Source organism: Pituophis catenifer, unplaced genomic scaffold (genome assembly GCF_029215685.1).
Source record: "Pituophis catenifer annectens isolate HBS135680 unplaced genomic scaffold, rPitCat1.0.hap2 SCAF_1, whole genome shotgun sequence".
In the NCBI taxonomy this organism is placed as follows: Eukaryota; Metazoa; Chordata; class Lepidosauria; order Squamata; family Colubridae; genus Pituophis; species Pituophis catenifer.
The window spans coordinates 308,840,556-308,855,376 of NW_027256881.1; the positions used below are offsets into that span (position 1 = coordinate 308,840,556).

General features: G+C 38.4%; 1 protein-coding gene across 3 annotated transcripts in view; it reads right to left on the minus strand.

The window, feature by feature from the left end:
• SYNE3 (spectrin repeat containing nuclear envelope family member 3) overlaps positions 1-14,821 on the minus strand; it is a 91,041-nt gene that overhangs the window by 66,708 nt on the left and 9,512 nt on the right. For all 3 annotated transcript variants that reach the window (XM_070931541.1, XM_070931540.1, XM_070931539.1), the window contains exon 2: positions 1,534-1,691. In XM_070931541.1, the coding sequence (XP_070787642.1) occupies positions 1,534-1,677 (144 nt within the window). In that variant the 5' untranslated portion in view covers positions 1,678-1,691. The remainder of the gene's footprint in view (positions 1-1,533; positions 1,692-14,821) is intronic.

Here is a 14,821-nt window from a genome sequence, read left to right on the forward strand (position 1 = left end):
ACCTGCTCATCTCACAAGCGACTCTATAAAAAGTCCAGTTTAGAAAGTGTCAGAGTGTGCACATGTAAGACAACCCAGGAGAAAATACAGTAAACAGAGGCTTGTAGGCAACAGCAAAAACAGGTGATATTAGCCAGGATAATTTAATTATAGCAATAGTTACAAATTAACATCAAATCTTTAATAATTTTAAGTTAATTAGAGAAAAGTATAGAGCCATGATGGCGAACCACAGGTGGCACGCGAAGCCATATCGGTGGGCACGCGAGCGTTGCCCTAGCTCAGCTCCAGCTGATTTTCAGGCCCACCGGAAGTCAGGAAACAGGCTGTTTCTGGCCTCCAGAGGGCCTCGGGGGGGGCATTTTTCGCTCTCCCCAGGCTCCAGAGGCTTTCTAGGAGCCTGAGGAGGGCAAAAATGGCCTTCCCCACCCCCCCGGAGGCCCTCTGGAGGCCGGAAATGGCCCATTTGCCGTTTCTGGCCTCCAGAGGGCCTCGGGGGTGTGTGGATGGGGAAGGCTGTTTTTGCCCTCTCCAGGCTCCAAGAAAGCCTCTGGAGCCTGGGGAGGGTGAAAAACAGGCCTACTGGACCCACTGTGCCATCATGTGCCAAAAGCAGGGGGGGTGCACGTGCATGCGCAGGGGGCAGGGCGCATTGAATTATGGGTGTGGGCACAGGTGTGCGAGACCCCCCCCATGCTCCCCCTGCTTTTAGCATGCGACGGCAAAAAGATTAGCCATCACTGGTATAGAGCATGGTCCTCATACCCCCATAGTCCTGGGCTGCAGTAGAAGTTCTCACAGCAGGGGCCTTGTGACCACGAAGGCTTCATCAACACTGAATGCTATAATGGAATTATCTGACTAAAAGATTCATGCTTGTCAATGAATTGTGATAAATGCAACCTCCATAGACTGAAATAGCATAAGATAGTCCTTGGCTTACAACAGTTCATTTAGTGACCGTTTGAAGTTACCATGGCACTGAAAAAAGTGACTTATGACTATGTTTCACACTTACGAACATTGCAGCATCCCAATGGCCACGTGATCAAAATTCGGATGCTTGGCAACTGACTCATATTTATGATGGTTTCAGTGTCCCGGGACCATGTGATAAACCTTTTGCGACCTTCCGACAAACAAAGTCAACGGGGAAACCAGATTGACTGAACAACCGTGCTACTAACTTAACAACTGCAGTGATTCACTTAACAAGTATGGCAATAAAGGTTGTAAAATGGGCAACATTCACTTAACAAATGTCTCACTTAACAACAGAAATTTGGGGCTCAATCATGGTCATAAGATGAGGACTACCTGTATTTTTGAATAGAAGAAACTAGAGAGCATGGGAAGGACCTTGGTTTCTTTTTCACTCTATGTGTATGACACTGTATCTATTGGCATAATTGTTTTGGTGTCTCCATTGCACATCTGAGTCAGGAGGGGCAACTGAAGCAAGATTTCAGAATATGCCTCCATATAATAATCACAGCTATCAAAATATTGTTTCTGCAAACATGTTTCTTTTACCTCTGTGTCCCTGAGTCTGGCCTCCAAGGCAGACCGAGGCCCTTTAGTATTGTCATTGATCCGCAGCCTCTCCTGGATGGCCTTCATCCAATCTTCTGCTTTCTCCACACTGCTGTCAAATTCATTTTGTGACTGCTGGATCATTGCATTAGAAGAGGCTGGGCAGAGAGAAATGAACATAAAAACATTTCAAACAGGAGGAGTAGAGATAGGGTGCAATGTTCCCTAATTCAGAGCAAATTTGGTGTGTTATGTGGAGATATCAAAGCCAGGGACACTATCACTTACATTATTTAAAGTGTGAATAATGTAAGTAATAGTGTTTATCAATAAATAAGTCCAACTAAGCTCAGTTAAATTGATACAGATTTCAAACGTTAGATCTGATTTTCAAAATGGAGTCACGATCAAATACATGACCAAATATATCTTCTAAATATCAACCAACCAACCAATCATTACCACAAATCAACTATGAGCTTGTTTGGAAGTTCTAGTAGGGGAGTGCAGCTATCTTATACCCTTGGCTAAAGATCAGTACACTCCTTCTATCTGAGGCAGTCGTCCTCTTCCACCAAGCATGCACCTTCAGAAAGGACACACATGGAACGGTAAGGGAGGAAGGAGACACCCATGTAGCCGCCAGATCAGCTGAGTCAACCCTGGTGATCAATGGGATGACTGTTCTGCCCCAGCTCCGGATTCCCAAGGATTGTGACACACACCAACGGTTCTTATCAAAGTTATAATGGACCAAGAATAAACAAAGCCCGGCAAAGATTGGCAACCAGCCCAGAAAACAAGATACGATAAGACACTCACTCTCCAAAATGCTCTGTAATAATTACATGTTGTTTCCAGCAAGAAATTACTAACTGCGTGCGACTTAAATAGGCTAAGGGAGTGGCCAATTATCCTCAAACCTTACTCTCGAGGAGACCTCCTCCTCCTGAGTAGCCACTCCTGCCTTTTGGCAGCCCTGTGTGCTCGAGCATTGAGGAGAGGCTCCTCCACTTCACTCTCTCCACTTGAAGGAGCCTCTGGAGGTTCTGAAGGCCCTGGCTGAGTCTCTACCTCTGGCACCACATCTTCTTCAGCCTCCTCACTGTCCGATGTGAGTGCCAGCTGCGCAGGCTGCTGGCGCGACCCCACACCAGCCTCCTCATCGTCGGGATCAGCCACGATCTGCACAGGCCGCTGGCGGGCCACAACAGTGACAGATGTCACAGCCAAATCACCTTCACATCCAAATCAGCTATGAAATTAGCATGTCAGAAAGCAAGTTTTCTCACCCTGCTATTTCTATATACTGTAGGTACCATCATCAGCCCCACTACCATCACTTTCACCGCCATATTAAAAAGAATCTAATTATATTAGCTCATGCCTACAGTTTGAAGAACTGAACCTTTGTTTCAAATTTCCATTCACAGACTGAAAGCATATCCCCTTTGTCAGAAACCTATATGACTAATTCTTTTTTTAAAATTGATTTTTCTATTAAATACATTTCTTAGTGCTTAATGTAGATCATGTTGTCTGGATATTTAATTTGTTTAACATTACAGATTACATTCTTAATCTCCACCCCTTTTTTCCAACCATTAGTAGAATAGATTCCATGTTTGATAATATTCTATGTTTTCTTTCTATTTAGTTTTCAATGTCAATCTATCCATTTCTGCACAGTCTAATATGTTCTTGACTATTTCTTCCTCTCGCGGTGTATCTTCATTTTTCCCAGTATTGTGCAAAAATAATCCTCACTGCTGTTAAGACAGGTAATATTAAATACATATTTTTCTTATCAAGTTTTTTCTGATATTATGCCTAATAAAAACAATTCAGGTTTGAAATCTACATGTTTCCCTATACCTATATGACTAATTCTTAAATGGGTCCACTGTATGCATGGATTTACATGAATGGCATGCATGTTTATGTGATACTAATATACTTTTACAAAAGCTAGGGAGGATCCTTTCTGTTTGCCATGTCCACATTCCTTTGGCAGGCTAAGCTGCCTCTTATCTGACTGTTCCCCTGCCTGCAGGTCTTCCCCATCTCTCAAGGTCATTTCCACATACTGTACCATTATGGTATCTAATAATAATTCCTTGGTTCTATTTGTTCTTCTTCGAGAGATGCAGTTCTTCCTTAGTTCCTTGCATTGTGTGTCCTCTAAGTCAGGGGTCTCCAACCTGGGCAACTTTAAGACTTGTGGACTTCAACTCCCATAATTTCTGGCCGAGGAATTCTGGGAGTTGAAGTCCACAAGTCTTAAAGTTGCCCAGGTTGGAGACCCCTGCTCTAAGCTTACCATAATAGATTAAGTTTTTGTGCTAGTATAAAGTCCTTCTATTTATGGAAGGTGAGAAATCTCAGATTCTCACCTGCCACTTACATAAAAATCATTGTTACATTATTCTGGGAGTCCCATAAACCTCAGTGGATGAAGAGCAAGAGGGAAGAAGAACTGGTGATAATTGCACACATTGTCTTTTGAGATCACAAACGATTTATGCTGAGATAAAATCTGCTTTTGTCATTTCAATCAAGGTTATCATAACTGAGTTACACCTGAAGTTCGAAAGTCATTATTTTGTTTTTATTGCCACTCCTCATTCTTGTTTAACAATCTCACAGCACAAATGTCCTCAGGCATGTAATAAAGTGGAACTTGGCGCAAAACTGAAGCTTCCTTGACAGAAGGCAGAGTTCATTTAGGGACTGGGTGTGTTTCTTCATAATGAAGAAAAAAGATAATATTTTGTGGTGGCAATTTAGTATGCATGGAAGAAGACTCTTCAACTCCTCCCCACCCCCAAATGCAGCATGGATGGAAGCTGTCGGTTCATGTGGACTTTGAAGTGCTTCAGACTTCATTGTGAAAAAGTGCTTCAAAGTACTTCAAAGAATCTCAATGCATCATCATTTTTCTCAGACTCTTCTGACAGGTGCCTTGGAATCCCAGGAAAAGGTGCAGCTGCTTTAAAGAGTTGTAAATTAAGGACATTTTTGGAATTAAATAAAAAAATGTAAACTATTGTAAAACTCTTGGAAGGAAATTGTAGAATATTTTGTACATATTTAAAGTACTGTGTCCAGCCTCCCCCCACCCTCGATTTGCTGAAGAATAACTCCCATAACTCTAAATTGGCTAGAGGTGACTAGGTAGAGGGAAAACTGCACCATGGAACAGGGACGGAAAAAGTGGAAATAGTTGAAAATTCAGAATGCTGTAAGCTATAATTCCAATTATCCTGATTACAATTATTTTATCATATACTGTATGTGACTTTTCAGTTTCTTCATTCATATTGCTCTCATCAGTGTTTTGATTAAAATTATTTTCAAATCAAATAGCAGGTGATTTTTATATATTTCTGATTAACAAAATCAAGTTGCATAATAGTATATTGCTTGGTTACTTAAAAAATACAAAGTAATTCTCTAAATAAACTCTAAAGCTCCAGCTAGACACATTTATCATAATAACTGGATTAGAATCGGGCTCAGGTATAGAGTTAGATAAAGATGAGGAATTAAATCTCACTGAAAAAATGTTGCTAATTTTATGATATGCTGATGATAGCAGTACAGTTGTAAACAGTGTAGTTTATTATGAAGAATGAATATTTCTGAAGCATGCAAAAATGTGTGCAAAAGAATGTTTCTGCTTACTTAATTATGTGGCTTGGTTACATTAGAAGAACAAAGTGAATTGAATGCATGAAGAATGCATGAAGATAGATAGATAGATAAATAAATAGATAGATATAGACAGACAGCTTTGTTTCTGTTTGTTAGAAACACACGACTTACAAGTTGTGTGTATGTGACTTTATGTATGTGTACTTACAAATACAGTATACATTTGTAAATCATCTAGCTGAAATATATATAATTTTGTATGCAATTTCCCCAAATACCAGGATTTTTTCAGAGTTTTTTATTGAAAGATATAATCCAAAATAGAATAATCCAAACTATTATTAATCTTGGAGATATGTATTACAATTTGCTTAAAAATTACCCATTTATCCCTACAAGAAAAATTATATATTGTATTTAATTATTCTGTGGCTATGTTCATTCTTCACTCATTTCCTGCACCCCAACCCATGATTTAATTTTCCTAAATGTAGAAAGTGTTGTTTACGTACTTAATTTACAAACCTCAAATTAAACCTCATTTAGATTAGAAATAAAGAATTCTAAAGTAAAGCTCAACTGTGTTTAGACTTGGATATTAATCATCAGCCCTGTAAAATGGATGTTTGCCATGACAAATGAAATTCACATGCAAAAGTATCATATTAAAGTTGGAAGCAATAAGAATTGGCTCAAAGAAAACAATCCTTGCTGTTTTGTTATGGGACAAGGTTCATTAATTAAGATTCTCTGACCAAAATTGTTCTGAACTTTATTTTGCAATAGTCCCAAAGCTACATACTTCTAGACAATCCAGCCATTCAATGCCTTTTCATGGCAGTTTGGGCCCCAAGTGGATTAGGCTGCAAAATAGCACTGACAAAAACAAACACCAGTAGTGCAAAAACTTGCCTGACCAAGTAGATAAGGCAGCTACTGACAACTTCATCTCTGTGTGGCTTCTTCAGAAACAAAATCAACACCCTTCATATTGCAGATATATTTAGAGCTAAGACATATACTGTATATTTGGGAATAAAGTAAAATAGGCTATTTCCTTATGACTCACTTTTGCCTGCACTTCTATTTTCCATAAAGTACTCCTACCAAGTCTGTGCATATGAGTTTGTGTGTGTGCCTAAGAATGTGCTGGATTACAAACATATGTTTTCAATCCCAGAAGCAATTCCTTTGCCATCTAGTGGGCACATTCAGTTCTGCTAAGAGGGCAACTCCACATTCTGTCCTTCTGCAGTCTGATTATATTAACCCATGCCATAGTAACACCAAACTTGGAGTACCACATCTCGTTTTGGTTGCCACGATGTAAAAAAGATGCTGAGACTTTGGAAAAAGTTCAGAGAAGAGCAACAAAAGATGATTTGGGAACTTGAAGCTAAAATATATAAACAATGATTGCTGGAATTGGGTATGTCTAGTTTAATGAAAAGAAGGACTTGGGGTGACATGATAGCAGTGTTCCAATATCTCACAGGTTGCTACAAAGAAGAGCTATTCTCCAAAGCACCTGAGAGTAGGACAAGAAGCAATGGGTGGAAACTAATCAAGGAGAGAAGCAACCTAGAAATTTCCTGACAGTTAGAGCAATTAAACAGTGGAGCAACTTGCCTGCAGAAGTTGTGACTGCTCCAACACTGGAAGTTTCTAACAAGATATCGGGCAACCATTTGTCTGAAATGGTATAGGGGAGTGATGGCTAACCTTTTTGCCGTCGTGTGCCAAAAGCGGGGGGAGCATGGGGGGGTCATGCGTGCCCGTGCCCACATCCATAATTCAATGACCCCCATGCCCCGCCCCTCCGCACATGCGAGAGCAACCCCCCTGCACTCCCCCCACTTTTGGCATGCGGCAGCAAAAAAGTTACTGGTGGGCCCGGAAGGCCTTTTTTTTTTTTTTAAATTTGATTTATATGCCGCCCTTCTCTGGAGACTCAGGGCAGCTTACAATGCGTTAAGCAATAGCCTTCATACTTTTGTATATTTATACAAAGTCAGCTTATTGCCCCCACAAACTGGGTCCTCAATTTACCTACTTTAGAAAGGATAGACGACTGAGTCAACCTTGAGCCTGGGGAGATTCAAATTTGCAGTAATTGCAGGCAGCTGAATGTTAATAACAGGCTATTAGTTTTAATCCTCCCCAGGCTCCAGAGGCTTTCTTGAAGCCTGGGGAGGGTGAAAACAGCCTTCCCCACCCCCCCAGAGGCCCCTCCGGTGGGCCCGGAAGGCCCAAAAATCAGCTGGCCAGCATGCACATGCGTCCTGTAGCTGAGCTAGGGCAACGCTCACATGCTCACAGATATGGCTCTGTATGCCACCTGTGGCAAGCGTGCCATAGGTTTGCCATCACGGATATAGGGTTTCCTGCCTGAGCAGGAACACCTCCATGGCCCCTTCCAACTCTGTTATTCTATATTCCATTGTTGCTAGCACTGCTTGGACTAGAAGACTTCCATGATCTTGATTCATGATTCTAAGCCTTTTGCCATGGCACTCATAGGTAGCTTATAATATGAAGCCAATAGCCAGCACTAAGAGAAGAATCACCTAGGGTGTCATTACATTTAAAAGCAACTGAACAGAAACCCAGAAATCTCTGTTGCAAATATGAGCATTTATGTCATTCTGGAAGTCTCATTTAGATGGAGTCACAAACATCTTTTTAAACTTTAAGACGCTTGCCCAGAATCTCAAAACTCACTGTGGGCTTTGTTCCTGGCTTAGCCTGGCTAAACCAGCTGCAGACTTGCCCAAGCGAAGCAGAAACAAAACTTAGCTCCATGCTTTGCCTGGGCAAGCCTATGACAGACAGTGGCAGTTCCATCAAGTCTGACAAACTTTGTCATATTGGTATTAAAATAGGATAAATAAAAGTGATATAGTTATATTTTGCCCTGTCTAAATGCCATTGAAATCAAAGTTGTATTCATGGGTGAAGGTTCATTCTTTATTTTAGCAAGTCATGCTAAGTCCAACTTATGGGAAGCCACATGCAAAATATGTAAAAGCCTTCTCTCCTTGTTTCCTAACACGTGGCATTTATTGGAAGCCCACTGCTTCTGATCCTGGAAACAGGCGGATCCTATCCTTGAAGGAGTCCTCAGAGCAGAGCTAAATGCTGATTCAGCTGTTGTTGGGTGGGAAAGCATATTTTATTTATTTTATTTGTCAAGCATATATAAGATAACAGATAAAAGTATAAACATAATTTGAATACATGAAAAGGATACAAGTAAAAAGGAATATTAGGACAGGGATGGAAGGCAAGCTGGTGCACTTATGCACGCCCCTTACAGACCTCTTAGGAATGGGGTGAGGTCAACAGTAGATAGTTTAAGGTTAAAGTTTGGGGGGGTTGGGGAAGAAACCACAGAATCAGGTAGTGCATTTCAGGCATTGACCACTCTGTTACTGAAGTCATATTTTCTGCAATCAAGTTTGGAGCGGTTTACCATGAATTTGCATCTATTGTGTGCTTGTATATTGTTGTGGTTGAAGCTGAAGTAGTCATTGACAGGTAGGACATTGTGGCAGATAATTTTATGTACTACGCTTAGGTCAGACCGAAGTCGCGTAGTTCTAAATTGCCTAAGGCCAAAATTTCAAGTCTGGTGGCATAAGTATGGAGTAGTGAGGAGGATGAGTGTGATATAAAGGAAATAGCAGCCTGCAGCCTGCCTGCCTGCCTTCCTTCCTTCCTTCCTTCTTTCCTTTCTTTCTTTCTTCCTTCCTTCCTTCCTTCTTTCCTTCTTTATTTGTTTATTTATTTATTTGTCAAGCATGTATAAGATAACAGATATAAGTATGAACATGATTATATTGCCCCCAATACAAGATCTTGTATTGGTGTCAAACCAGGTTGATAATGATGATACAGTAATCACTCTTCCTCCAAGAGGAAATTAATAATTTGGAAAAATCTAATGCAGATAGCCCACATAAGGTAGAAATGGGGATATTGGCACATGACTGCAAAAATCTGGATGACTGTTAGATCACAAAAAATAGGTACAGAAAATTTAAACATTGCTATTGTCACCTGGATTTTTGCAAATCAGATTTTGTAGCCCTAACATAAGTAAAACTCAACTCTCTGAGACCCAACTCTCACTCAGATGTGTCACTGTCTATAAGGCTGATTTTCACATCTGTCCAATTATGCTAACCCTCAGCAGTAAGTCAGAGAAGAGATAATATGAAGTCTAGTTGTCCTGCTATGGTTGTGTTCTCACCACACATTTCTGCAATTTATTTAAAGAACCAATAGATATATTTGCATAATATTCTTAGCTGGTTTTCTAATCACCCTGATATTGTTTTTGTTATAGGTGACCCATTTGATTAGTTTTTGATTGAACATATTGTACAAATTCAGGTAATTAAATGTGATGAATTTTATCCAATTCCTTTTTATGGATATTAATTCTAAGACACATATTATTTTCATCTCCTTTTTAATACAGTACACTGGTTCATAACCCTAAGCCTAACCGAGAACAATCCCCAATCCTTTCTAGCACTGATGATGTTACCATATTGGGTAATGAAATGTCTGCAAGAAATCAACCAAGCTCAGAGAGTACCAAGGACCCCTCTCTATAAAAACTAAATGGTCACTTTTTAAGCTTTGTAGCATTTTTGGCAACCTATAACAAAGAACCTTATAACAAAGAAAAACTTGTTGCAGACCACATTATAAATATCTGCTCTCATTAACCTGCCCCCATTTCTTCCATGGTGACTTTATTTGGTTCCATTCATCTAGAGGTTGCAAATCTTTTCATTAAAATTCTATGGAACAGTTTACTTTAATGTTATGGGGACTATATTTATAAAATATTACTAACTGCCTTTTTGAACTTTATTCATTAATTCAGTAGATAAGAATGAATGATAGTACAGACGATGTAGCTTTTAATTAATTTAATCAGTAAACTAAATACTATACCATATACTAAGCTTTAGCTGATTAATGGGGATAATCGAATTATTGAATCAGTGCATAAATATATATTTTGCTTTGTCTGGCTTTGTTTTCATCAGTAATCTTTATGCTGTTAGAAACTGCAGATATTAAAACAGAAAAACAATAAAATCGCTTTAGTCAGTTTTGATCAGTAATTGCACTCACATGTTAAGACACAAACATGACATTACATCTACATGTATGTTCAAGGTTTCCAAATAATTATCCTCATAAATACTTCCCAAATTGCAGGTCTTATAAGAATAGCAGGTTTAGCTTCTCCCCGAAGTCTATGAAAAAGTGTTCCTTGCAGTTTACTTTGACCTAATTTTAAAAAAAATCCTTACAAACCTGTTCACTGCTTGTCAAGCAGTCAACTCTCCCAGATAAACTAGACTGAAAACTCAGCCAGATGAGCTAATTCTACTTTATTGTAAGGCAACATTAACAGAATCTACTGCCACCACTTTTAATTGCTCAATCAATTAGGATGCCTCCTTTCTAAGTTTCTTCCTCTGACAGTCAACTCCTCCTTCTCTTGTCTGATCATTTCCTAGGCAGCATCTCTTCCCCTCATTCCTCAAGGTCACTTCCACACACCATTATATTACTTTAGCAGACTTCAAGGTCCATTTAGACAGTTATGCGTTTCAGATCATGGGGGAGGGGGCTGCCCTCCTTAAGATTTTTCCCCATGGGTTAGAAAGCAGGATTTCTTAGCTAGGGTTCCCTACTCTAGGGAAGACACTGTCCTTGAAGATGTGCTTGGCTTTTTTGCTCCATACCTACAGGAAGCCTATGAAGTTTTGCAGATCCTTGCAAGAGAACAAATTTATCAAAATGCTCAATAATTTCAGCAAAGTGGGTAGGCATCAACACCTATTAAAATGGGTGTGGCTTTGATCACATTAATGCTACCTTTCCTTTTCAGAACTAACTCTCTGGATGCCCCTAGCAACAATATACAGATCTAGAAAAGATTTCTACCACCAAACTTATTTTGTGCCCAAAAATATCCACTTTTTTTTCCTTATTATATTCCTTATCACATGGAATATAATGACTTGCAGATCCATTTTATCCTAATATACAGTACATGTATGAGGACATCTGCAATTGACTTCTAAATCTCCATGGAGAAGTATGAGTTACCTTTCATTGCTGCAGCTGGTGAGAGTTACTGGTTTGAATTGCTCACTAATATATGGTTTCCTAAATTAAATTAAATTTTAAAAAACAGATATGTATATTTTTAAGCTTAAAAAAATTAAAAGAAACTTCCATGAAATATAAAGTGAGAAGACAAAATGTTATCACTGAATCCTTGTGGAAGGCTAGGCTGCTGTATGAAAGATGTTCTGATCAGAGGTTGGTTTCAGGAGGTTCTGACCAGTTCTGGAGAACCGGTAGTGGAAATTTTGAGTAGTTCGGAGAACCGGTAAATACCACCCCTGACTGCCCCAGCTGATCGGGAGGAAATGGGGATTTTGCAGTAACCTTCCCCTGGAGTGGGGAGGGAATGGAGATTTTACAGTATCCTTCCCCTGCCACACCACCAAGCCATGCCCACCAAGCCGTGCCATGCCCACCAAGCCACACCCATAGAACTGGTAGTAAAAATTTTTGAAACCCACCACTGGTTCTGATACAAACAGATGTATATCCTATTGCTTCTTAATTCCAAACCACCCCATATTCTTTGCCTTGTTATTTAACTGTATGTCCTGTTCAATATTGTGAGATCTTGTATGACTTGCTCCTTTATCTACAGTAGCATCTACCTCAAGGTTCATCAGTAAAGAACTGTTTTAAGGTTTGGGTTGCGTGAAGTTCTAACAAGCCCCCACCCCCAAGTGATCAAAGCACAAACAGCTTGCTTTAATTCCCTTCCAAGAACTCAGACCCAAAGAACCATCCATTTACAGAAAAAAAATTTCAAATGCCAGAAGCTCAAATCCATACATTTACCCATAGCACTTTGGCAATATGGGAGGATTGCCCTTATTTCATCTTAGTCTGGAAAGAATTTACCTCACAAACTCCTAAACTCCAATTCATCTGTACTTCATCAAAGCTGTGTCATTTACTGGGGGGGGAAAATAGGATCAAAGTTTGCACGTACTGTAGAAAACACCACCTTTTCCATGAAAAGCAATTAAAACATTAAGTTCTGCAGAATGTGGGTGAAGCTAAGGGTCAAAAACCACATTTGTTATAGGCATAAACATTATTACAGTATTGTAAAAGTCATTAATGGAAAAAACACTTTCTCTTTCTATAAAATAAGCCAGAAGTGCCCATCATAAAATAGGGCTAGGCTATTTATCAGCTAGCTCATTTTCCCATGAGTCGCTACCTTCCTTTTTATGCAGGCTGATGGCTTCCTTGAAAAATGCAGTTTAATTTTTTGATCTCAATATGGGTTTCAACAAATAATGAAAAGATTAGATTTATCCTTTTTTTTTTTGAGTTTTAAAACAAACTATTAAACATAAAAAGATAAAATAGCAAATCAGGTACATACAAAACAAACTGTATGTATGTATGTATGTATGTATGTATGTATGTATGTATGTATATTTGTTTTGTTTTGTTTTGTTTTGTTTTGTTTTGTTTTGTTTTGTTTTTCTATTTTATGGGGTGAATATAAATGTATTTTGTATGTACTTGATTTGATATTTTATCTTGTTGCTTGTTGTTAATTTTATTTTCTTATAGAATTTTACATTTACTCTCCTTTCTTTTGACTTATCCAATCGTACCATCTATTCCATACAGTATAATATTTTGAGTCTACCTTGTCTTTTAACTCAAATGTTAATTTAGCCATTTCTGCACAACTGTTATTTTTTTGGATTACTAGATGATCTGTTGGCAATTTTCCAATGTTGCGCTAATGCCAATCTGGCTGCTGTAATTATATGTAATATTAAATATTTTGTTTCTTTGCTATGGTTTCCTTTGATCATGCCTAATAGAAAAATTTCTGGTTTCAACTCTATTTCCTCTGCTGTTATTTCTGTTAGTCAAGTTTTTATTTTTTCCCAGTATTTCCTAATTTTTGGGCAAAGCCACCAGACATGAAAGAATGTGCCCTGTGCTTGTTTACATTTCCAACAAATTGGGTTTAAGTTCGGATACATCTTCGCTAACCTCAAAGGGGCCAAATACCATCTACACCACATTTTATACTGATTCTCTCTATAAACTGCTGATTTTGTCATGATATAATTAGTTTCCCATGCGTTTTCCCAGTCTTCTAATTGTATATTATGTCCAATGTTTCTTGCCCATGCTATCATTTGTCCTTTTACTAATTCCTCTGCTAGGTCGAATTCCAATAGGTATTTGTAAATTTTTGAAATTAATTTTTCTTCCTTGGCTTCTAACAGTTTATCTAATCGGTTCGGTTTTAGTTCAATTCCTCCTTCCTCTTGATCCTTTTTATATCTTATTTTTATCTGTAAATAGGGCCACCAGTCTATCAATATTCCTTGTTCTCTAAGTTCTTCTTGTGTTTTTAATACTCCCTGGGAATCTAGTATTTCCTTATATCTTATCATTTTTTGTATTGCTAGTGTGTTGGGGTGCATTAGCGCCTCCATTGTGGATAACCATCCGGGAACTTTTATATAATGTTTGTTTTTAATTTCTCGCCATGTACAAATTAATGAGTTTCTTAATATATGATTACTGAAATTTTTATATGTTTTGTTCCCAGTGTTCCATAAGAAGGCGTGCCACCCCATCATCAAATCATGTCCTTCTAATTTTAATAGTCTTTGATTTTCCAAATTCACCCATTCTCTAATCCATGTCAGACTTGTTGCTTTGTAGTATGTTTCCCATGCTGGCAAACCAAATCCACCTCTAGTTCTATCGTCCTGCAATATACTTAATTTGATTCTTGAGACTATACTGGAGACTCTACTAAATTCTTTGAAATAAATAAGGGAGTATTATTATTATTTATATTAGTCTATTATTTATATTAGTCTATTATTTATATTAGTCCTGGAAACCCTCCTAAAACAAATCAGAAGAGATAATGAAATAAAAGGCCTAAAGATCAAACGCGAAGAGTACAAACTCCAAGCTTTTGCTGATGATATTGTATTCATTACAGAACAACCAATAACAAGTTACTAGACAAGATAGAGAAATACGGGAGAGTAGCTGGGCTCAAAATTAATAAACAGAAAACAAAAATATTGACTAAGAACCTTACCAATCAACAAGAAAAACAATTAGAAGATAAATTAGGCATACAAACGACAAAAAGAGTAAAATACCTAGGGATATGGCTGACCAATAAAAGTTCATCAATTAGAGAAGATAATTATGATAAATTAACAAAACAAATTAAGAAAGACTTAGAAATTTGGAAAAAGTTACAGCTATCTCTTTTGGGAAGGATCGCCTCCATTAAAATGAATGTGTTGCCTCGAATACTATTCTTGTTCCAAGTGATTCCAATAAAACCGGGGAAGAACTTCTTCAAGGACTTTAATAAACTAATTGCAGACTACATATGGCAAGGGAAGAAGGCAAGAATTAAACTAAAACACCTACAGGACTCAAGAGAGAGAGGAGGATTGGCATTGCCCGATTGGGAAATATATTACAAAGCATCAGCATTAATTTGGAT